This window comes from Palaemon carinicauda, chromosome 31 (genome assembly GCF_036898095.1).
Source record: "Palaemon carinicauda isolate YSFRI2023 chromosome 31, ASM3689809v2, whole genome shotgun sequence".
NCBI classification, from domain to species: Eukaryota; Metazoa; Arthropoda; class Malacostraca; order Decapoda; family Palaemonidae; genus Palaemon; species Palaemon carinicauda.
The window spans coordinates 26,964,426-26,987,927 of record NC_090755.1 but is presented as its reverse complement, the minus strand read 5'-3'; the positions used below and the strand labels follow the sequence as shown (position 1 = coordinate 26,987,927).

Here is a 23,502-nt window from a genome sequence, read left to right as displayed (position 1 = left end):
ATTTATAGTTCTGAGGAAGTCTTTCATCCCAACCGGAATTTCTCAGTCTTGACACATTTCCAATTATTTTGAAATTTCCTGATTTTATTTTTATTTTTGAAGAATAATGGATTTGAATAGTTTCATACGGTACTGTATCAGTAGCCTACATATGTCATCAGCTAATACGTTTGCTCCACCAGTCACCAGCAATACCGCAGATTCGATTCCTGAGCGAGTCTGAATTCCATAAGGAAAACTCTGTTAATGTCCTATTATATCTCTTCCCAAGAGAGAGAGAGAGAGAGAGAGAGAGAGAGAGAGAGAGAGAGAGAGAGAGAGAGAGAGAGAGAGAGATATTTGCGTACTTTCTCCTATCAAAAATCTTTATATTTCCATACCACATAAGAAAGCCCGCTAAGTGACCATCATACACCTCATGAGATGTAAAAATGTTCCTAAAGCTATATATGAAAAATAAAAATTGTAACATCTGCAACATCGTGTATTCTCATATTTAATCCCTGGAATGCATATGATGGCTGGAATTTCAATGTGCATTACACTAATCTCTCAATCCTATTAGTCCTTCGTCATGTTTATACGCAGACTGGTGTTTATATATAAACACGTGCTCTCTCTCTCTCTCTCTCTCTCTCTCTCTCTCTCTCTCTCTCTCTCTCTCTCTCTCTCTCTCAAAAAGTCTCGTTGTTAACCGAACTTTAAAAGGTTTTTCAATAAAATATGTTTTCTTGAAGAATATGTTGCAAACTTTTTTGTGTAAAAGTTGATGGATGTTCCCTTTCTACCTATTGTGTGGTATTGGTGACTTTCCAACGATAAAGCCTCTCTCTCTCTCTCTCTCTCTCTCTCTCTCTCTCTCTCTCTCTCTCTGTATATATATATATATATATATATATATATATATATATATATATATATATATATTAATAATATAACTATTGTATCAATACCTTAAACTCATATCAACATTCTAACTGAAATTTGTATATAGTTTATTCGAGTAAAACTTTATGCATATACTGTATGCATGTGTGACCCTGTGTGCAAGTAACATCATTCTCTCTCTCTCTCTCTCTCTCTCTCTCTCTCTCTCTCTCTCACTTGAAATTATAGCTTTTTCTTTATATGATTGTCAGTTGTGAGTGTCGAAAATTCATATATTTATTTTATCGAGTTACAATTGAAAGTGCACATTAAGTATTCTTCTGTTCGTTCTTTGCCGCATGTATGTTAAACATAAATGGTTGGATATACCTATTTGCTATGTTGATAGCTACTGTGCATTTGGGCAGGCGTAGTGTTAGCTTTAACATTTTATAAGGATCATAGATTGAAAATAATGATTAATAACCAAATAATATTGATAATTATTGAAGTATATCGAAAATGCGTATGAGTAAAACTGGAAAAAAAATAGGTTAATGGCATTTTGTTGCAATTAATAGAAACTCTCCTCTTACCTAAGAAAACCCCCCTTTTTATAAATGGCAGTCACTAATTGTTATGGCTGGTTACTCAAATAAGTCTATACATTAATAAATGTGAAGCAGTTGAGAAAACCTAATCCCTCTTTTGTCTTATTTCACGTGATTTAAACGGTTGGAAAATCTTGGGAAGATTAAGGTGCGTATATATCCTTTCACAAAATTATCTCCTTTTATATATTTTCCGTTTATATAGATATCCTGCAAACACTTTTATTGTTTATATATTTTTTCGCGTGAGAAGCCGTCTCCCATATATATTTTTTTCTGTTTTAATGTTGTTATTAGTTTTAAAATATTTTATTTTAATTGTTTATTATTTATTATATTGTTTATTTATTTCCTTATTTCCTTTCTTCAGTGGGATATTTTTTCCCTGTTGGAGCCCTTGGGTTTATAGCATATTGCTTTTCCAACTATGGTTGTAGCTCAGCCAGTAGTAGTAGTAGTAGTAGTAGTAGTAGTAGTAGTAGTAGTAGTAGTAGTAGTAGTAGTAGTAATAATAATAATAATAATAATAACAAATATGCCTACGTTTACATTTTCCTTATACTAAGTTGTTTCCTGTATAAATTGCCATAATACAAAGATGCCTCCCGTATATATGTCTTCATAACACAAAAGCTGGCATTCGCTTATATTTTTATAAGATAACCTGTCTCTGATATGTATATTCTTTTATACGGAGCTATCTCCCGTATACACTTTTCTTCTAGGAAACTGTCTCCCATATATATCTCCCCTATAAATACACGTCACTTTTGCTTATCCCTTGTACAAAACTATTTCACTCGGTCTTATATATCGGTAGAATGCATTTTGTCATAGTCATCAATCATGACGAAGCAACTATAAAACTTTTACTTTATTCGCAACTTAGGCCATTGTCTTAATCACGGAAAATTGTAGGAAGTGTAAGAGGTCTGCTGCGGACTTCAGGACTCTGTGTACCAACGGAGATGTTAGGATATCCTCTACGTTGGTCTGTCCATACTTGCATGCATCATACATGGACTGCATTTTTAAAATATAATTAACAAAAGTTAATAGCACAAATGCACATACATTATATATATATATATATATATATGTATATATACATACATATATACTGTATATATATATATATATATATATGAGAGAGAGAGAGAGAGAGAGAGAGAGAGAGAGAGAGTGTTCATGCTAAATTTTGTTGGGTATTTAGGATTTTTATAACCACTATATCTAATATGGAAATCTATTAAGTATATTGTCAGTATGTTTATTATTATTATTATTATTATCATTATTATTATTATTATTATTATTATTATTATTATTATTATTATTATTATTATTATTATTATTATGATATAAATCCCAAATTTGTTATCACTTTTCCTGAGGAGAGATGTGGCTTCACCGGACCCTTTAGACTGAGGGTGTGCTATTCAACAAGTGAATCTTTCTGGCCAAAGCCCTCTTTAACTTCCTGTGGACATATAATAGTTATTATTAACACTTATAATTGCGCTGGGGGAATGCGATACGACGCACGCAAAGAGCTCTTGAAAGTTTGAATAACAGTATTAACCCCTTTTCGCTAAACACATGTAATGCAACAACAACAGGTAGGAGAGAGAGAGAGAGAGAGAGAGAGAGAGAGAGAGAGAGAGATCGGTCATTATAGCGGTTAAAGAGAAAGAGCGTTGAGAGGAACGATGGTGTGGTATTCATTGTTTGAAATCCTCTTATAGTTTTGGTTTGGGATAAATCCATCGCAACGCGATAAAACGCTTCGCTGAAAAGAAATACCTCCGAATAAAAGCAAGACTGTGCACATGCTATCCGTGCACACACGCAAGCGCGTGTTACCCGCACACGGACATTGATAAGTGCGCTTGCTATGTAGGAATGGGGATAAGAGGAGGGCATACACATGCGCTCAAGGACGTATGAACGCTTAGGTTTTATGCCCACAGAATTGTCTTCTACTGTAGGTAGAAGCACCTGTTATAAAATGAATTTTCATTTGGGATTTTATTTCCTAAGTTGGGTGAATTTGATATTAAAACTGTTTGTTACTCAATGTGGGGAAAAAATAGTTAAGTGTATTAACAAAGTTCACACATTATTATTATTATTATTATTATTATTATTATTATTATTATTATTATTATTATTACCAAGCTACGACACTACTTGAAAAAGAAGAGTGCTATAAGACTATTGGGCTTCAATGAGGAAAGCAGCCCCGTGTGAAAAGGAAATACAGAGATTGAATAAACTACTTAGGAGAAATGATAACAAAAATAGTTATAATTTATATATCTTAAGATTACAAGTAATTTGGTCTTATATAAATTATAAAACGAGACATACGTCAACGGTTCAATAGAAAAATTTACAAAGAATTGAACTACTGAAGTTCCACCAATTCAATGGCCAGATTATTATTATTATTATTATTATTATTATTATTATTATTATTAACCAAGTTACACCCCTAGTTGGAAAACCAGAATGCTATAAGCCTAAGGCCTCCAAGAGGGTAAAAATAGCCCAGTGAGGAAAGGAAATAAGAAAATAAATAAACTACAAAAGAAGTAATGAACAATTAAAATATTTAAAAAAGTCACAGCATTAATAGCCTACAAATATTCCATATATAAACTATAAAAAGACTTCTGTCAGCCTGTTCAACATAAAAACATTTGCTACTAGTTTGAATTTTTTAAGTTTCACCGATTCAACTACCTGATTCGGAAGATCATTCCACAACTTGGTCACAGATTATTATTATTATTATTATTATTATTATTATTATTAGCTAAGCTACAACCATAGTTGGAAAAGCAAGATGCTATAAGCCCAAGGGCTCCATCAGGGAAAAATAACCCAGTGAGGAAAGGAAATAAGGAAATAAATAAACGATATAAGAAGTAATGAAAATTAAGATAAAATACTTTTAAAACATTAACATTACAACATATTTAATTTATAAACTATAAAAGGACTTATAGAAGCCTGTTCAACATAAAAACATTTGCTGGGAGTTTGAACTTTTGAAGTTTACTGATTCAACTACCCGATTAGGAAGATCATTCCACAACTTGGTCACAGCTGGAATAAAACTTCTAGAGTACTGTGTAGTATTGAGCCTCATGATGGAGAAAGCCTGACTATTAGAATTAACTGCATAGCTAGTATTACGAACAGGATGGAACTGCCCGGGTAGATCTGAATGTAAAGGATGGTCAGAATTATAAAAAATCTTATGCAACATGCATAATGAACTAATTGAACGACAGTGCCAAAGGTTAATATCTAGACCAGGAATAAGAAATTTAATAAACCGTAAGTTCCTGTCCAACAAATTAAGATGAGAATCAGCAGCTAAAGCCCAGACAGGAGAACAATACTCGAAACAAGGTAAAATGAAAGAATTAAAGCACTTCTTCAAAATAGATTGATCACCAAAAATCTTGGAAGACTTTCTCAATAAGCCAATTTTTTTGTGCAATTGAAGAAGACACAGACCTAATGTGTTTCTCAAAAGTAAATTTGCTGTCGAGAGTCACACTTAAAATTTTAAAAGAGTCATACAAAGTCAAAGAAACATTATCAATGCTGAGATCCGGATGTTGAGGAGCCACGGTCCTTAACCTACTTACAATCATACTTTGAGTTATGTTAGGATTCAACTTCATACCCCATAATTTGCACCATGTACTAATTTTAGCTAGATCTCTATTAAGGGATTCAGCAACCTCAGATCTACATTCAGGAGATGGAATTGATGCAAAGAGAGTAGCATCATCTGCATATGCAACAAGCTTGTTTCCTAGACCAAAACACATGTCATGCGTATATAGTATGGGCCAAGAACACTACCCTGAGGAACACCAGATATCACATGAAATAAAACTACTAGATTACTGTGTAATATTGACCAGCTGAACTCGGTTGAGTCCCTTGTTAGGCTGGAGGAACGTAGAGAGTAGAGGTCCCCTTTTTTGTTTTGTTTCATTTGTTGATGTCGGCTACCCCCCAAAATTGGGGGAAGTGCCTTGGTATATGTATGTATGTATGATGGAGAAGGCCTGGCTATTAAAATTAACAGCATACATAATATTACCAAGAGGATGGTACTGTCCGGGAAGATCTGAATCCAAAGGATTGTCAGAATTATGAAAAATTTTATGTAACATTCATAACGAACTAATTGAACGACGGTTTTAGATTTAAATATCTAGATCGGGAATAAGAAATTTAATAGTCTGTAAGTTCCTGCCCAGCAAATTAAGATGAGATTCGTCAGCGTAAGACCAGACTTGTGAACAATATTCGAAACAAGGTAAAATGGAAGAATTTGAAACCCTTCAGAATAGATTGATCACCACAAATCTAAAAAGACTTTTCAATAAGCCAATTTTTTTTTTTTTACAATTGAAGAAGAGATAGACCTAATGTGTTTCTCAAAAGTAAATCACACCTAAAATATTAAAGTTTTAAATAGTTACAGAAACAGTAGCAGTGCAGAGATCTGGATGTTGATGAACACTGTCCGTGACCTACTTACAATCATACTTTGAGTTTTGTTAGGGTTCAACTTCATGTCCCATAATTTGCACCATGCACTAATTTTAGTTAGATATCTATTAAGGGATTCTGCAACCCCAGATCTACATTCAGGGGATAGAATTGATGCACTGGCATATCTCTATATGCAAATGGTTAACATCATTATCAAAAGTAGCTATGTACTGCTTTACTATAAGGAAAAGAGAAGGGGTTTTCATCAGCTATATTTACCTTCAGAAAACATGAAAATATTAAATGGAAATAACCACAACCTTTATGATGCATACAAAAATACACTACCAGCTAGGCTTAGCACTGCAAACGAAATAATTATTTGGCAAATGATATAGTACAGCCTGAAGAAGAACTTCCTTGTTAATATAGATATTGTGTTAAGGAATAGACTTATAGTAATAATTTTAGTCTCTGTCTCTCTCTATATATAGGTAATTTATGGCTTATGTATATCTAAATGATGCATGATACATGGGCACTTTTTTCATTATGTGCTGTATATTGTATATTGTGAAAATAATAAAATGTTACATACTTGTAGCTTTTATTTCATATGCCACTTGCAGCTATGACTCTTCTGCAACACCCTTATTCGAAGTATAGATGTAAATGCACGAATATTCGTCTATTTATTTTACAAATTTAATGCTCCTGGCTTGTTCATCTTTTCCCATTGCAGCAGGAGTTATGGTCCTGGAGCTCGGAGGCACAGAATTTAGGCCGGGATCTAAAGAACCCAATGTTGTCAGTCACAATGCGACTGATCGCAGCGTCGTAAGCAACTGGTTCCATGATACTGGATGTGTTGGTGTGAGAGCAAGCTGCTTGAATTAAATGAATTCTTTCCCGGTTTCGCTCATATTCTTATCAGTTTCTAAAGAACTAATGCATTAAGATGTTTTGTATTTTTATCATATATATTTCAATAATAGCGTATTCATTATTTCTCTATTTCCTTTGCGTACTTGGGTTCTTTCTTTATTGGCGCCTTTGGGCTGTAACATTCTGCATTTCCACTAAGGTTGTAGCTTGGATGATAATAATAATAATAATAATAATAATAATAATAATAATAATAATAATAATAATAATAATATACACATACCGTATATAGCATTGTTATTTGATTGAATTGGAAGAAGGATGAGAAAACGCAATTTTGACCAAGCGCTTTGATATTGTCTCGCCTTTTCCGGGTCAAGACCCAGAAAAAGTAAGACAATACGAAAGCGCTTGGTCAACATCACATTTTTTTCCGACCTTTTCTCCAGGTTAATAACAAAAGTATACTGTACATTGCATGCTTCAGACACCTACCTGTATCATCCATTTCAGTTGCCACCTTAAGCCATGCGTTGTCTGTAGCCTCCTTATTTGAATACTCTAGAAGTGTATTATTGTAAATGCAGGGGTATTTTTCAATTTCCCGGACAAATCTTATATTTTTAGCTGGGTCATCTAGTCCCATCGTACCTAAACGTCCGAGAATACCTCGCCACAGCCAATGCAACCAAGCAACTAGGGGAAAACTCGGGAAACACAAACGTTCAGTTGCTCTTGGCTTCAGTTACACGGCCGCCACACAACTTTGGTTGTATCGGTGAGAACTTGAAAAATTATCCAGAAACTTTTAAGTTACCGAAAAACTATCAGAACTGAACGAGTTTACTTGCCGAGTTGTCAATGCTACTGTTGCAATGCCTGGTAGGTACACTATCAGTATTTGTATCGTAATCATTTGCTGGCAACTGCAGTTTCAGTCGCCTCGATATGAGTGGTTCAACATAAACTAACGTGTTAGTCGTAATGCAGTTATTTTTGCGTCGCCGCAATCGACTGGTTTTATGCAGTGGGTTGCATCAACCGTGAAGGAAATCTATTGCAACTTACATGAAACTGGTTTCACGCAACTCTATCGAGCCAATTGGGAGAGCTGCTTATACTTGAAGAACGCACGGATGCACGCACACTCGAGTGGCGCAAAGTTTCCAAGCGGCGCCAGGAAGCTCAATTACCCCCTGACTTGTGCCGTACTTTGAACCCGACCAAAGTGCTGTGCGGAATCTGGTGCCTTCATTTACGTATCTTCGTGCGATTGTTAATTACGGATGATGCGCGCAAGGCTCGAACCGAATGGAATTTACTCGTTACATTAGAATTTATTCATAACTGAATTTCTCGCGTCATTAACGGAAGATAAAAAAAAGATGTAGTATTAGTTACCGCTTGCTTTATTAAGTAGGTTCAGGTTAATTGTCATTTAATTCTTGGTGTTTTATATATTAATGTTCAAAGTTCTTATTCATGTAAAATCCTGCTTTTCGACAAATAATCATGTAAAATCCTGCTATTCAACAAAATACTAGAGATTATAAGGTATAATAGAATGACAGATTATTTCTATAATATGTACATGCTAAAACTGGCGTTCCCTCATTACCCTACAAGAAAATTAGTTGAGCAACCGATGCCTTTTAAACGCTGGGCGTTAAGGGGAGGAGGTGACCAGCAATACCCCGGTTGATTAGACGGGTGTAATCGGTCGGTGGCTGGGTTAGGAAAGGAGGGAAGGACCACTCACTATTTCAGCTGCCAAATGCCTCGCCCTGCTCTCTCTCTCTCTCTTACTCTCGTTTCTAAGGGGGTTGCGAACAACATCTCTTAGAAAACCTAGAAGACCGCTGAAGCCAGTAAGCCTACCGAAGATGTCTCGTGTGCATGGGGAGTTTATCAGGGAAGTGGGGTCGGGGAGGGGGGAGAGCGTCACATAGATTGGTTTTGCTGGGGAAAGGCAGTGGCGACATATCAAACAAAAGTATGGCCAAGGAGGGCAGCCAGCCACTCACTCAGAGCACACACGTCGTCGTCGCCACTGTACGATAACTTCACTTCTTTTTATGTCGCCGTTGTCATTATAGCTGTTGCTTCGTTTATGTTTGCTAATGGTAAAATTTGCGCATGGTCCGTGTACCTAATTTATGATTAACTTTTATCGTGTTGTAGATAAAGTCTGTTGGCGTGTTTTGGCTTTGGAAATATAACGTTTATATACGGATTATGGTAACATAGGTGGGTGCTGGGTGGCTAGGGCTGGGACCGACCAGCAGAGAGAGAGAGAGAAAGAGACGGTCTGCCGGGTCCTGGTGTCACACTCTATACTCAAGGCATGACGATCATTATAGTTATTGTCTCATTATTTCTCCGTAGTGTTCGACATCGTCTCTTTGATATATATGATCCTATGGCCGGACCCATTACCAGATTCGTTAATTCACCAAACTAATGAGAAGCGCAGTCACCTTGTGCTCTGTACATCAAGTAAGAGTTTTCGCGCATCTGTCAACTCAACAGCTCCGCGACCCGCCAACCTTACTCACCCGTCGCTGGTGATCACTCGGTACCACACAAGGGAGGAGGAGATCAAGATTCCCCACTCATACACCTCATAACGTACTCTTTCTCACTTCAATTACATCTCTCAAATAAACACACAGCTCGCTTCCATTGTACTGCGGATGGTCATTTCCCCCTCCGCAAGCTTACTAAATCCCTTAAATTTTCTTGATGTAGCACTGAGAAAATACAGACAAGGCTGATTTACTTGGTCATTTAGATTCTTTATACAAGTTTGTAAACTGAGAATCTTCGTCTTTCATGTTCATCTGAGAATTAGTTTTCGTCACCTACAAGAATCTATGTAGACTTAGAGAGTGAATTATTGAAATTTTGGGATATATGTTTCGAAAAATATATTTCTTAAGGGTTTCATGCTCATTAACAATAGAAATATTTTGCCTCTGATCACTTGTAGATATAATTTTGCCTAAAAAATAATTCAAATGTGGCGGGTCGTGATGGCGGGGAGGCATCTGGTTTCGTTCAAGATCATTTTAGGTTGCAGTGGAAACTACCTCTTCCGATATCAGTCGTTCGATTTTGCACAAACGCATGTTAAATACAATCAGCCATACTTTCGTAAATAGCATCTCGATTGTAAAAGACTGAAAGATAATACTGTTTTATCTTAAATTATATGTAGAGCGTATAAACTTCAATAACTGTTGTCATAATATCAGAGGAATTGTAGCATAAGTGATAGACAACAAACGTTCGCTTTTATGTAACATTTCGCATTACAGCGTGAGCTAACAGTTCTAGTATATGGTGTGGTGTCATTTAAAAACGAAAAGATTTTGCTAAAGATTACTTTTAAACCTTGTGTTTGGAGAGGATCATGTTAAATGGTGGGTAACTTGTTGGTAAGTCGTAGCTATTTCGTTTCAGCTGTTTTCCCCGGCCGTTTTGCGATTCTAGTGCTAGTGATGAACGAAGCCTTCGGTAGGGAGCGGCGGTTTGGAAGGGAGCATCTGCGCAGAATAATAGCCGCTCCCCAGCCAAACTTTGACAACACGACGTGCCACTTGTTCAGTCAGTCTGTGGTGAACTTCACTAGTGAAAGCACCGGCCTTTGTCATGTTGGCCGCCGCCAGTGCCACCAGTGAAATGGGTACCAATCAGAATGATGATTTTTTATATAAATCATAAAGGAAGAAGTTGTAGTTCGGTGCACAGTGCAAAAAAAGGAGTGTTCATTATTAAAAGATAGTGAAAGAGAGAGTTGCTTATAGGGTTGAATCCCCGAAATTTATTAAAAAGTGAGAATTGTGATAGGCAACTCTCATATTAGAGGCTATTTACAAAATCCAAAGGCTCTACTGTAGTAGATAATAGGCCTATACCATCATCGTCCACACGTTGATTGATGGTGTTTGTTGTTATGAATGAAATTGTGATGATGTAGATGGATTCATGACATAGTGTATTGATGTTTTAAACACTGGTAAAGTCTTATGTTGTGAGAAGTGACGAATATATCATTTGGAGAATTATAAAAAAAAAAATCTGCTGTAAACAATTCATCACCTGCCTAATGGGTAAGTACCCTATGCCATGAAATTATACCATACTTTGTCATTGTCCAGCCTTTATCCTATCAAATTAATGTTTAAAGGTTTGGGACATTGAAGACAGACACCGTGAAGAAGTTTTAGTCTCAAATTAATTTTTTAAAGCAAAACTATCGCAGCTGATTTTATAAGCCCTCTACCATGAGGCTGTTGACCTGCTTGGCATTGAGGTATGGCGACAATATTTCTTGATGATCCTAGTTCGGGAAAGGTCATTAACAATGGAGGTCGCTTCCCAACTTTGAATTGGGCCATGAGTCTTCACCATATGTACTGGTGCATTTACACATCCAAGGAGCCAAGTAACTTTTCCCATTAGCAATTTTTAGAGCCTTATGCCTTGTTTACCCCGTGTTCCAAAGCCTTATAATAAATAAAACAAATCTTGTTATATTTGTTAAATAATTTGTTTTAGTAGTCTTGTTTTTATGTAAATCAATTTATATGGTTTGGTAACCCATATGAAAATAACACTAAAATAGAAGTCTCAAGGGTTTTCTATTGGAAAGTTATAACTGGATCCATTTTCGAAATAAGTTCTAATCCCATGTAGTTTCCGAGGGAAAATTTCGTCTAGAAAAGTTTACTGATAAAAAGTGCTTAGGGGTCATCTTTAATGACAAGGACGTGGTCACAATTATCACATTAGTGATTGACTATTAAAATTCGATACAGAGATTTTGATATCCTACGCTTAAAATTTTTTGAAGTAAGCGCGATTGACATGGTAGACATAACGTAAATAAAGTTCATTCATACGAAGTGACCTTTTGCAGCCTTGTAATTAGAATTATTGTGTACATTGACCTTATGGCGTTTTCTGGAATCGCACTTAGTTCTGTAGGATTGAAGTCGTATAGTTTTTCTCCCCTCAATAACCTAAGTTGTGGACATTGTTGTTTTATTTTTCCCGTGATTTAGAAATATCCAAGATGAAATATGTAGATGTCTATGCTGGGAATTACTTTATATATTTGATGTAGTAGAATTTGTTGCTGTAAATTGTTATTTTTATTGATAGCGAATATTTGTTTTTACTCCTGTGATCTATAATGTTAAAGATTTTGTAGATATCCATGTTGCGAATTACCAAGTATGTTTTATGCAATACTGGAATTTTCTGTAATATAATAGTGAAAGTGAATGTTTTTTTTTTTATTTTCTTTGGGAATTCGTCGTTTTAATAAATCGTATTCTCTAATACACTTATTTTTATGACATGTGCTCGTATTGAATAGTTGCTGTCTAATGAAATATAGATGGCAGCAACAGTTGCTATATTGTGATGCATTTGATTCTCTAAGTTTCTGCTGCGTTTTTAAAGCCGCGCTTCCACTATTCAATAGCTATGGGTGTAGTGTTGATTTATGTTGATAACTTTGCTTTTGGTTCGATGCTCAGCTTGAGTTTATTTCGTGCGTCAGCGTTGTTTTGTTATATTTTGTAATGGAGAAAATACTTAGATTCCTAGGCATGATATGTGCATGTTTTATCAGGTAATATACTTTTATTTTTTCATGATGAATATTTTAACAGTGATTTATTGTTGGAAACAGCCTGTAATTGGGTTTCATGGTGTTTAAACAAAATAACTGACACTTATTAATTTTTATCGTTAATGTAAATTTATATTTGCATAAATGGGGGTGTACTGTATTTAACATGTTTAAAGAAGTGGCTTGTATGAACAATGGGTATATATAATTATTTTTATGGTAACAGATACTACGTTATATTTATTTTGTGAATTTGTTAATTTAGTAATACATTGTAAAGATGTTGAAAATATAAGATATATAATAGTCATCTATATTTCTACGAGACCCTGTTCACAACTTGGCCGACTCTTACGGTGAGCCTCCTCCTCGGTAATTGCTGATGTATGGAGGTACCCAACCTGCCAAAGTATCACGGATCAGGTGTGTCTGGGGTTGGGGGTTGTTACCACTGTTGCACCGGGAGAGCAACCGGTTCTTATTGGTATACGCTTCCTCCCACCTCAACTTACAAGATTAGTCAATGTTACATAGATAATCGTTTTTTTTGGGGGGGGGGGGGTTGGGGTCCGTTATTATTTTGGTAACTTTAGTACCGGTTGGGGATTTTGTTTTCATCATTTAATATTACTTGTTAATATTTACATTATTTAATATTACTCGTTAATATTTACATTATTTAATATTACTCGTTAATATTTACATTATTTAATATTACTCGTTAATATTTACATTATTTAATATTAATCGTTAATCTCTCTCTCTCTCTCTCTCTCTCTCTCTCTCTCTCTCTCTCTCTCTCTCTCTCTCAAAAGATTTCTTAAAGAATTGTATAATCATATGGGCGAATTCCTGTAAAGGACTACAGCTGTACAGTATGATGTTGGACAGACTCCGATATTAAAGCTGATGTCCCTTTACGGTAGGGGGGAGGGAGCCTTTGGCAACTGTGGAATCGACTCAATTTATGCCTTCAAGAACTCCCTTTTATCATCATACTTAAGTTATTTTATGCGTTTTTGTCGGGAATATGTGATGAAGGGAGTAGAGTTATTTATATTTACCTTAGAAACAAGGTATTTGTAAGTACAGTACACAAGTTAGCATAAATTGGAGATATGTTTAAAATATTAAAGTTATCGTAAAGATCAGCTGACTTCGCTGGTAAACGTTTCCCAGTTGGTAGTGCAGCGCCGCTATGCTCTAGGAACGTTTGCGAGTTCGGTTTGTGTTGGTTTACGATTAAAACTGCGTGACTCGCAGTTGTCTCATTCAATTTTTAAAAGTTTGTAATGCCTGATATCATCTTTATCTATCCTAATCAATTTGTAGGATGATGAGTTGAGTGTCCATTTGTAGGTATTGGCTGAGGAAGTCGTCCGTAGCTTTTATAGGGGTGTTTTTTTTTTTTCTTTCGTTTCACATTGTCTTGATTCCAAAGAATTTTTTTACCGTTTCCTTTTCACATTGTCCTTTGTTTTGTTGATCCAAATAACTTGAAATTGAGAAAATTCAGTGTTGTAAGCGTTAATTTTTACTCTTTATTATTGAACTATTAATGAATCAAGCATTTGAATGAAAATTTTTTTGAGGTTTAAAAACTACGATATGCTGGCTTCCAGGTTCACTTGTTTATTACCAAACGTTGTTAATATTTGATTTTAGACATTGTTACCCGTTTCTTGCGTTGATTTTATTCCTCCAAAAAAAATTTTTTTTTGTCGTTTCTTTTTTTTTATGCCAGTAAGTTATAATATGGAAGGAAACTTGCCCAGTGTTAAAATGTTGTCAGGCTGGTGAATGGCGATTGCAAGTTATCGTACGCAATTTAAATTGGTTTATCTCTCTCTCTCTCTCTCTCTCTCTCTCTCTCTCTCTCTCTCTCTCTCTCTCTCTCTCTCTCTCTCTCTCATAGATTCTGTGTTTGTTGTTTTTCAAAGACTATACTTACGTTGCTGGGCTTAAGAGTAATATTATTACTTGCAGAATATAGGAAATTGTTTATCACGATGAGATTGCAGATATTGCTCCACATGTGTCGAGCGTTTACCAGAAAATCGTTTGACGTCTTCCTCCCATGGCTAGTACGTCTCGATACGGCAAAAACTCTGCTGTGTAGCATCTAAGTAAACTTAGTTTCTGTCCGTAAGGATTTTGTGCTGTTTAGAGAGAGGGTTAGGTGTCTTTCTTTGTTGTTGAGATGGGTCTATGTTGGGGAGTTTTTGTCTTCGTTGGCACATGTGGTTTAAGATGGAGGGTTGCCTTGACCCCCCTCCCCAGTGCACCCCCTCCTCACCTCTTCAGCCGACCAATCGATGCCTCCTCATGTTCTCATCCCTCCCCCATAACAGTGTTGAGAGTGTTACAAAACTACGAGCACAGAGGAGGGAAAGTATGGACCTTTCGAAGTCCATCGGTTTAGCCATTCCTGACCAAGAGCTTATTCGTAATCAGTTTTTATGATTTGCTTTTGTTTCCCTTTGTCATACTCTCTCTCTCTCTCTCTCTCTCTCTCTCTCTCTCTCTCTCTCTCTCTCTCTCTCTCTCTCTCTCTCTCTCTCTCTCTCTCTCTCAACTTATGTAACTGTTACTGCTAATGAACACATTTCTCATTTATAAACTGGATGTTGCTACCCTGCCTTTCAAAGTTATTAAACCATTTTGTCCTTTTTCACCTGTTTGGAAGAAAGTTGGGCGAATTAGAGCAGGACAATCCTTATTGGTTATAAACATTCCAGTGCAGCGTACCTCCACGCAAGGACGAAACGTTCTTTGTTATTTCTTCTTGACTAAACGTTCTTTGTTATTTCTTCTTGACTAAACGTTCTTTGTTATTTCTTCTTAAATACGTGAATATTTGGAATTAACTGGTGTATAAACAATCGTGATGTTAAGCATCGTATAGCCTCTTTATTTTTCAGACGTGTATAATTCAGTGATACAACACTGTATTCTTCATGAAACTCCATGAAGTTTGTGGTTCAGCAATATATAAAAATCGCGTAAGAATGTATGTGAATTAACACAAAGAACTATTGGCTGACTCTTGATTCAAGTATCAATGTGCAAATAAAGTTTTCAATGCCTTTGGGTATTTTTCAGTCACTGCATGATAGGGAATGGACAGGATTGGCAAGAAAAGATATATATATATATATATATATATATATATATATATATATATATATATATATATATATATATATATATATATATATATATAACATGAGAGTAGACAGGCAATAAGACAGTTTCTCTGCTTGCTTTGATCCTGGTGATGTAATTATTGGTTTGGTTGACATCTGCCTGTGCTTGAAACCAACTAACTTACGGAAGTACTCTAATGGTGTTGTGTGTAGAGAAGTATTGCGTCGGATAGGTTTTAATAGGCAAGCTACACCTCGGGCGATTTTTGTGTGTATTTACGGGATACTTGAGGTGTGCGCTTTTCCCAATATATATTTTTGTTTTTTGTTATAATGTTTGATGTATTGATTGTGCCAGAATTTGCGTCCTCTTAAAAGTAACCAACATTCTTTGCATTTGCTCACATTCATGGCTATTTTGGAAAAGTTGCATGAGTCTTAACTTTGTTGGTGGTAAACGTTACTGTATCGGAGTATTTTTTTTTTAACGTAAACTTTTACAGTTTTAGTTTTTCCACTTCCGTCGATATTGATAGTTTACAGTGAAAGTATCGATAATGTGACATTGGTAGATGAATCGTAATCACAGCGATATTTTTGTAGTATGTCATCATTGATGTACCTTCACGCTTAACACATACTTGCACATTGCTAACATAATATGATGAACGGACTTTTAAGATGAGTCAAGGTTTCTTTTGAAAGTCATTATACTGTATAATCCTTCTGTGCCCTTGATTATAAACATACTCATACGGCAGAGGAAAGATAATGCTACTCTACCGCCTATGGTCCCATTTCGGGGAAAACGATGTTTCTCTATTTCGTTAGCTTTTGAGATTTCATGAGAAGTTTGTATTCTAAATCGAATGTTGGGTGCATTCATGTAGACCACATTACAAACACGTATTCAGGGTTTATTTATTATTTGTACAATTATCCCATTTTCACTAATTTCAGGCGTTTTGGGCAGTGGTTAATCTATATTGAAGCGGAAAATTGCATCGTCGCAAACTGTTACACAGTTATATTTGTGTATCCATGCTTGTCCAGGAAAGGGAAAAAAAAAGATGGAGAAGAGAAAGGTGGGAGGGGCCGTTTAGAAATTGATTGTTTGGTGTCGCACGAGACGAGATGATTTGAGAGGTGTTAGAGGAGGAGGCAGAGGGACGCAGCCATATTGCCCTGAAAAGGTCAAGGGGTTGGCCAGTCCTTCTCCTCCTCTCCATGACTTGCCTCTCTTCCACAGAGCTCTCTCTCTCTCTCTCTCTCTCTCTCTCTCTCTCTCTCTCTCTCTCTGTTGGGAAGGAAACGAAGTAAGAAGAGGTAGTAGGTGTAGGGTAAGGGAAAGGCTTTCTCTCTAGGCCTACTATAGCCCCCTTCACTCACCTACTACTACTTTTTCTCGGGTCCTATTTCACTCCGTAGTTCAGGAGTCTGCCTTTTACAGGGAGAGGATCGTGTGTATATATATATATATATATATATATATATATATATATATATATATATATATATATATATATATATATATATATATATATATATATATACCTGTTCTTAGAGTGTACATATGGAATCGTGTACATTTGCCAAATCAAATGCAACGGTCATTCAAGAATTTATAATATATTCATTTGATTATCATTTGCTATCTTTCAACTTGATGTAGCCTATGTGATTTATAATGTTCATGCGGTTCATTATGTTCAAAATTATTTATAATCGTAAACTAATTTCCACTAAAAAAAATAGCTTCATACTTGACCCACGCGAAAGGTGCTGTATCAAAATGCTAATCTAAGAACGTTTCGGATGGCATTATATGCTAAAGCTCGTTAAACCCGTTGTTGTTGTTGTTGAATACCACCGCCTCTGTACTGCTGCTGTTAGTTTTGAGTATTGGAAGACACAATTGGGGTGATGTGTGTGAGCCAGGGGTTGTGCTGCTGGCTGCTGTAATGCGACCTCCTGTGGGAGGAGTAGGGGACTGCCCACGCTGCGTTGGATGGATGGTGGTAGGGAGAGAGAAGGAAGGGCGATGGGTGGGTGAGGATGGAAGGATAGGGAGCAGAAGGGAGTTTGGTTTCAGAGAGAGAGAGAGAGGAAGGTGATGGTGGTGGTAGTTGTAGAGTCGTTGATAGCTTGGGTGATGGTTGGCAAGGATCGAAGGTTTTGGGGGCGATGGAAAGGGAAAACTTGAGAGTAGAGGAGGAAAGGACGTTGGATGGAATGCTGGGCGAGTGAATGAGAGTGCACCCGTGTTGGAGAATGTAAAAAAAGACGAAAAAGCAGATGCATGATTACCTCTTCTTCGATGAACTTTCAGGTCACACTATGCCATCTTCTACTGTAAATGGAAATCGCCTTTTTGACCCACTATTGAGTCGAGATAACTTCGTTTAATATCTGTTTCTCTTGAAGTTAGCGCGACCTTCATAATGTGAGGAGACATTTCTCTCGCCAGATCTTGGAAATTTTCAGAACCCGTTACTTTTCATCCCCGAGTGAAGACGAAGTCTCAAGGTAAAATAAAGGTTAGAAGCCCATCATCATCATCACCTACATAGCGATGTAGAGGTTTTGGTCCAAAGTTTTCAAGGGGACAGAGGTAGAAATTGAGTGATAAAGGAAAAGTAGGGTAGGACCTTCTTTCTCTCCACCTAACTCTACTATTCATTGTGGACGAAGAATAAAAAAAAAAATCTTTACGATGTCCTAGTGGTAGGAACGAAGAGGCTTTAGGAAAGAGGGGCAAGAGATGAGGAAAAGGGAGGGTGAGAGGCGATGGGCTTCCCCATAGATAATCCCCCAAACACGCTACCTCTCCCTTCTCTTTCATATTTTCTTCCCCTGTTCTCCTCCCTCTTGTGGCGTTGGTCGTTACAAAATACTCGCTATGCTTTTGTGGATGACAGGGAGAGTAAGTGAAAGCTGCGATTTTGCTTCTAGATATGAACTTGTATAGGCCTAGCGATATATTAGCAAATAATAGTGACTTTTGCCTTAAAGTGTTAGCTATATTTTCTTCCTTTATCCAAAGATGTCCAAAGTCTATTAGCTTTGTTGATAATAGATTGAGGTTCATTGCAGTACTACGTGCACGTGACCTCTGACTTCTGCTTTTACTACAAATACATAGTTGATGCACTAATACTGTATGATACGGGATAACTTTATACATGCACTTGTTCAATAGCAAGTCACTACAGACAATCCTCTGGCACAATGTCCATTATAGAATAACATTTGCGTAAATCAAGCTATGTTTGCACTGAGCTCTTTTAAAAATTAAGGTCTTGATTATACATGGCTAAGAAAATTCCCAAAGCTCAGTTGAATCCGTCGTGGATCGGAAATTTAGCTCTTGTTCAATCAATGACCAGCAGTTACGGGTAAAGATTCCCAGATGAAAAAGCCTTGCTTTTTAGAATGGATTAAGACTACCATCGACAGTACTTAATGAGCAATATTTGGCCAAACTGGCGAAATCTAATGTAGCCCCTTTGCGTCAGTAGTCGTAGGAGATGATGATGCTGATTGCTAATTGTAGATATAAAACTAACTCTAGTTATGGAGTAAGTAGTCAAATGCGGTTGTTACCACTGTAGATTTACAACAAAGTTGTCTCTGAACAGGTGTAACTACTTTAGTAATCAGAACCTGCTGCTACTTCAGGTTGATGACGATAATGAATGATGTGATCGTTGATCCTACGAGCACTCATTGGTCTGATTTTCCCCGTTCTTATTCTTGCGCGTAATACTCTTTAATACAAACGATGTTTTTAATGTTACCTTTTGAAAATGCGTCCATTTTATCATGTCACTGTAAACTACAGCTCATGGTGGAGAGCTCAACGGGACTTTGTCTTAATTTTTGTGAATGGAACCCACTGCGAGTTTCACCCAAGTATTTATTTATAGCACTTGTGCTTGTTAATTATTTTGTGAACCTAACGGAAATATGGCTACAGGCAAAATATACGTTGTGTATTGAATGAAAACTGTTGGGAAAAAAAGTATATGGATTTTTAATGTCTACGTCATAAACAGATTTGCAACATGTACGTACAAACGCATAACACCGTCGCTCCACTTCTGCAGCCTACAGAGATGGGTGAAAAAGTCGTTCCCTTACCATCACACACCACCAGTCGGCCTTGTACTATACTGGGTTTGATGGGGTTAGTGTTTGGAGGGGTCACTGTAGGGGGGAGGAAGGGTTGAAGTCTGTGTCCGTTTCTACCGCCACCCCTCTGCCCACCTTCCCTCAGACCTGTCCCATTTTTTGGCTTTCCAGGTCCGGCTTTATTGTCTGTGTCTGGATATGTAATGTCAAAACTGTTTCGTTAAGATTGCGTTATCTGGGGTGCCCCTTTTGCACTGCCGTCTTCTACTTTTTATGTCTGCTGATGATTTTTGCAATTACAGTTGTCCAGAATTTTGATTTCTACTTGTTTTAATCTTTCCTGAAAGCTGTGGCACTGCCATAGTTGATAGGATAAATTTACATATTTTTGAAAGCCGAAAATCTTAGCAGATGCAGGCTACATCGGGTTTATTGAATTTAAAGTTTGTATTGTTATGCAATATAGTTCATTATCATCGGTATAATGACAACAATAATTCTTGGAATTACAAGGTCGACCGTCGGAACGCTTGTTGGGCATATTTAAAAATTTTAACCAAATACGATATTGTTTGGTTGATTTAACTTTAACAACTGAGAAAGTTATTATCTCGGTTACAGACACTGATAGTTTATATATATATATATATATATATATATATATATATATATATATATATATATATATATGATTGCATTTAACTTTCCTTTATATGCATGCATGGATACAAACCTTATTTCTTTACCCCAGCACACTCATCCCAGTATTATTCCGAGTTGCTTGAGGGTTAGAGTATTTTTCATGTTTTTCGCTATCCTCACGTAGTTCCAAGTCATTGAAGAAAATAACCATTGCATTGTTATATTTTGCTGTAAGTTTTACTATATTACTTTCAAGACGCTGATTTCATGAAAAGACAATCATTGTGTTGAATGAAAACATATAATACTACTACTAAATACTACTACTTTCATGTGTGCTCATCATGAATTTTGAATGCATCGGCTAATAAGTTATTCATAACAAATTATCCACGTTTTGTGTATCATTTATTACTGGTTGAATGATCTCTTGTAGCCTGTCCTGATATGCAATGTGTGCGTTAGTAACGTTTGTTTCATTTCCGAGCACATTGTGGTACCGTATGCTTATTTCTCTTTTTTGGCATAAGTTTATAAAGAGAATTGCCTCTTAATTTGTGTGGGATAATTTCATTTTTTTTTTATTCCAGATGAACTTGTTTGATATTCATGTATAGATAAACTTGTTTTACGGTTTTGCTATCATAGTAGTTTCTGTATTCAACAACATTAATATATTTCTTCTCTGTTTAAGGCGAATGCAATTATTTACTGTAGTTTAATATATTCCAAGTATTATCTATCCTATTTTATCTGGTGATGTATCTGGTATTTGTTCCTATATCTTTTTTATTACAATATTCGCTAGAGAAACAAAGGGCCTCATTTAGGATACTGGAAAGATACTCTCAAATGATTGGCACCAGAGTTAAGTTTACTTTGGTCTGGCCGCTAACCAATTTGATTTAGTTTAGCGTACCTCAATTAGTTATAAATTATTTTATCACACTTTGTTTTACTCATATCCTGATCAAGACTGCATCAGTCAGTGTTCCATTAAGAAAGTCACCGGTTTGTTACTCCAATATAGCTTCAGTTGCATTTTCTTCAATATGAGCAAAAATTGCTATAATTGGCATAGTTTTTCTTGGTTACTGTTAGCTTTCGTGAAATACGAGGGCTACAGTTGATGTTACTAAACATAACTACTATATTGTAACCATGTTTTTCATGCCAGAAATGAGTGAAGTCTCTCTCTCTCTCTCTCTCTCTCTCTCTCTCTCTCTCTCTCTCTCTCTCTCTCTCTCTCTCTATTATGCACTTAAAAAACGTAAATTTTGAATATAAACATGGTGTCTTCTACCTCTTAATGTCGTTTTAAAATGCAAATCTGGGGTTTTATGCGTAATGCAACCTTTGCCTGTAGAACATTTTAAGGGGCGAGTTAGGCAATGACTTGAGTAGTGGTGGCGGGTGGCAGCGATAAGGTTTTATCTCGAGTCACTTCCTTTGGAGTTGATAAGTGTTGCCTCGTCCTTAACTCCTCCTCCCTCCTTTTGCTCTCCCTGGCTGTATTTCTCTACCTCACTAGTTTTTTTTTTTCAGCGTGATTCTTGTTAAGGAAGTAGTCATTGTTGATAACGCTGTTACGTAGCTTGGTTTCTGATAGCAATGGAATAAGTGATAATGAGTTGTGATGAGAGTTTATAACTCTTGGATACCGTTGTATTTCCTTTTAATATAAATATAGCCATATGCTACTTTAATCGAGTTGATAACTTTTGTGTGGTTGTAATTGTTATTGTACGAGCTGCTTCCCTGAAATAAAATCATTACTTTCTTGGTTATAAATGAGTAAGTTGGGTAACTGGGAATTGAATTTCCCTTACCTTTTGAAATCTATTATAATCAGGCTATAGCTAATTCAGCACGGACCCGTCCTTATCTTAGTATTGAAATTGTCTATTTAAGCATCCATAGACGCTTTATATACCACTTGTGAATGATTTTGAGTTTATTCCAACTTTTCCTGTGCTTACGTGTGCTATTCAGTCCTTACTGCTTACGCCTGCGAGCAGAACCTATATCCTTCAGATCCCTCCTTACGAAATTTTGAAGAAAGAGCTTTGAAGTTTTGAGGTCATATCCGTTCCGAAACGATGTCTCTGGCGTTTGACGCTCTCTGGCTAAAGTTTATTTTTTTTTCTCTAGACTGTAGCTAACTGATATAAGTTTCCAGAGTTTATGCTTTGAGTTATGTTAAAAACGTGCTTGTATGTCTTTAATTCATGCACCGTAATATAGATAATTTTTTTGTTGGGGACAATTATTTTTGGCAATGTGGCAAGTTTGATATTTCTCTTTCCGGTTTTCTCTAATTTTATAATTTATACTGCCTTTTTTAACTTGTTCAATAAGCTAAATCTTGTTGGGCTTTTTTATAGTAAATGAATGGAAGCTGAGCATATTCCAAATATTTATTATTTCATTGCTACTTTAGATAAGTTATCAGATAGCAAGTGTGATGTTAACATGATTGTTGAACATGTAAGTAGTAAGGTATATTGATTTATGTGGTCATTAATGGTATTGCGCAGGTTAAAGCTTCAAGTAGTTAAAGCACGTTTGTTAACACCTGCGCTATTTAGTTATTACCCCCTTATCTATTATTTCCACGTGACAGGCTTTTGTTACTTGCTAATGCTAATTCAATTTTCAATTTCAATTAAATTCTTCAGTTTGTCGCATGTAGTTTTTGAAAATGTCATAGACATTAAAGTTTGTTGTGAGACTTGCTTGCAACAGCGTTTTAATCCTGATTTCATTCACCAGAGAAATTTAAAAATAAATCTAATTTGTTATTTGGAAGCATTTGCAGGATGACTATGGAGCTGGGATATATATGTATGGAACTCATTTACATAACCAAAAGAATCTAGAGGTATAAATTAGGTCGATGCATATGCGAAAGCCCCTTAAGTTTTGCATATATGTCTTTTTGTATAGGAGCGGGCCATCTCCTAGCGAGACGTAACCCACTATGCAGCGATAATGATAGTCCAGCAACAGTTATATTTTCCGCAGACCCACCACAGAACACAGTATAAGGCGAGGA

At 36.2% G+C, this 23,502-nt stretch overlaps 2 protein-coding genes across 5 annotated transcripts in view; one reads left to right on the top strand and one right to left on the bottom strand.

Annotated features, from left to right (window-relative positions):
- Window positions 1-8,251, bottom strand: part of LOC137624906 (uncharacterized) — a 179,851-nt gene extending 171,600 nt beyond the window's left edge. The window contains exon 1 of the mRNA XM_068355843.1: window positions 7,383-8,251. Within this exon, the coding sequence (XP_068211944.1) occupies window positions 7,383-7,533 (151 nt within the window). The 5' untranslated portion in view covers window positions 7,534-8,251. The remainder of the gene's footprint in view (window positions 1-7,382) is intronic.
- A 2,232-nt stretch (window positions 8,252-10,483) lies between these two features.
- Window positions 10,484-23,502, top strand: part of LOC137624369 (neurogenic protein mastermind-like) — a 58,253-nt gene continuing 45,234 nt past the window's right edge. For 3 of the 4 annotated variants that reach the window (XM_068355077.1, XM_068355075.1, XM_068355076.1), the window contains exon 1: window positions 10,484-10,999. The gene's annotated coding sequence lies outside the window, so the exon portion shown is untranslated. The remainder of the gene's footprint in view (window positions 11,000-23,502) is intronic. The other variant, XM_068355079.1, reaches the window with a different exon arrangement.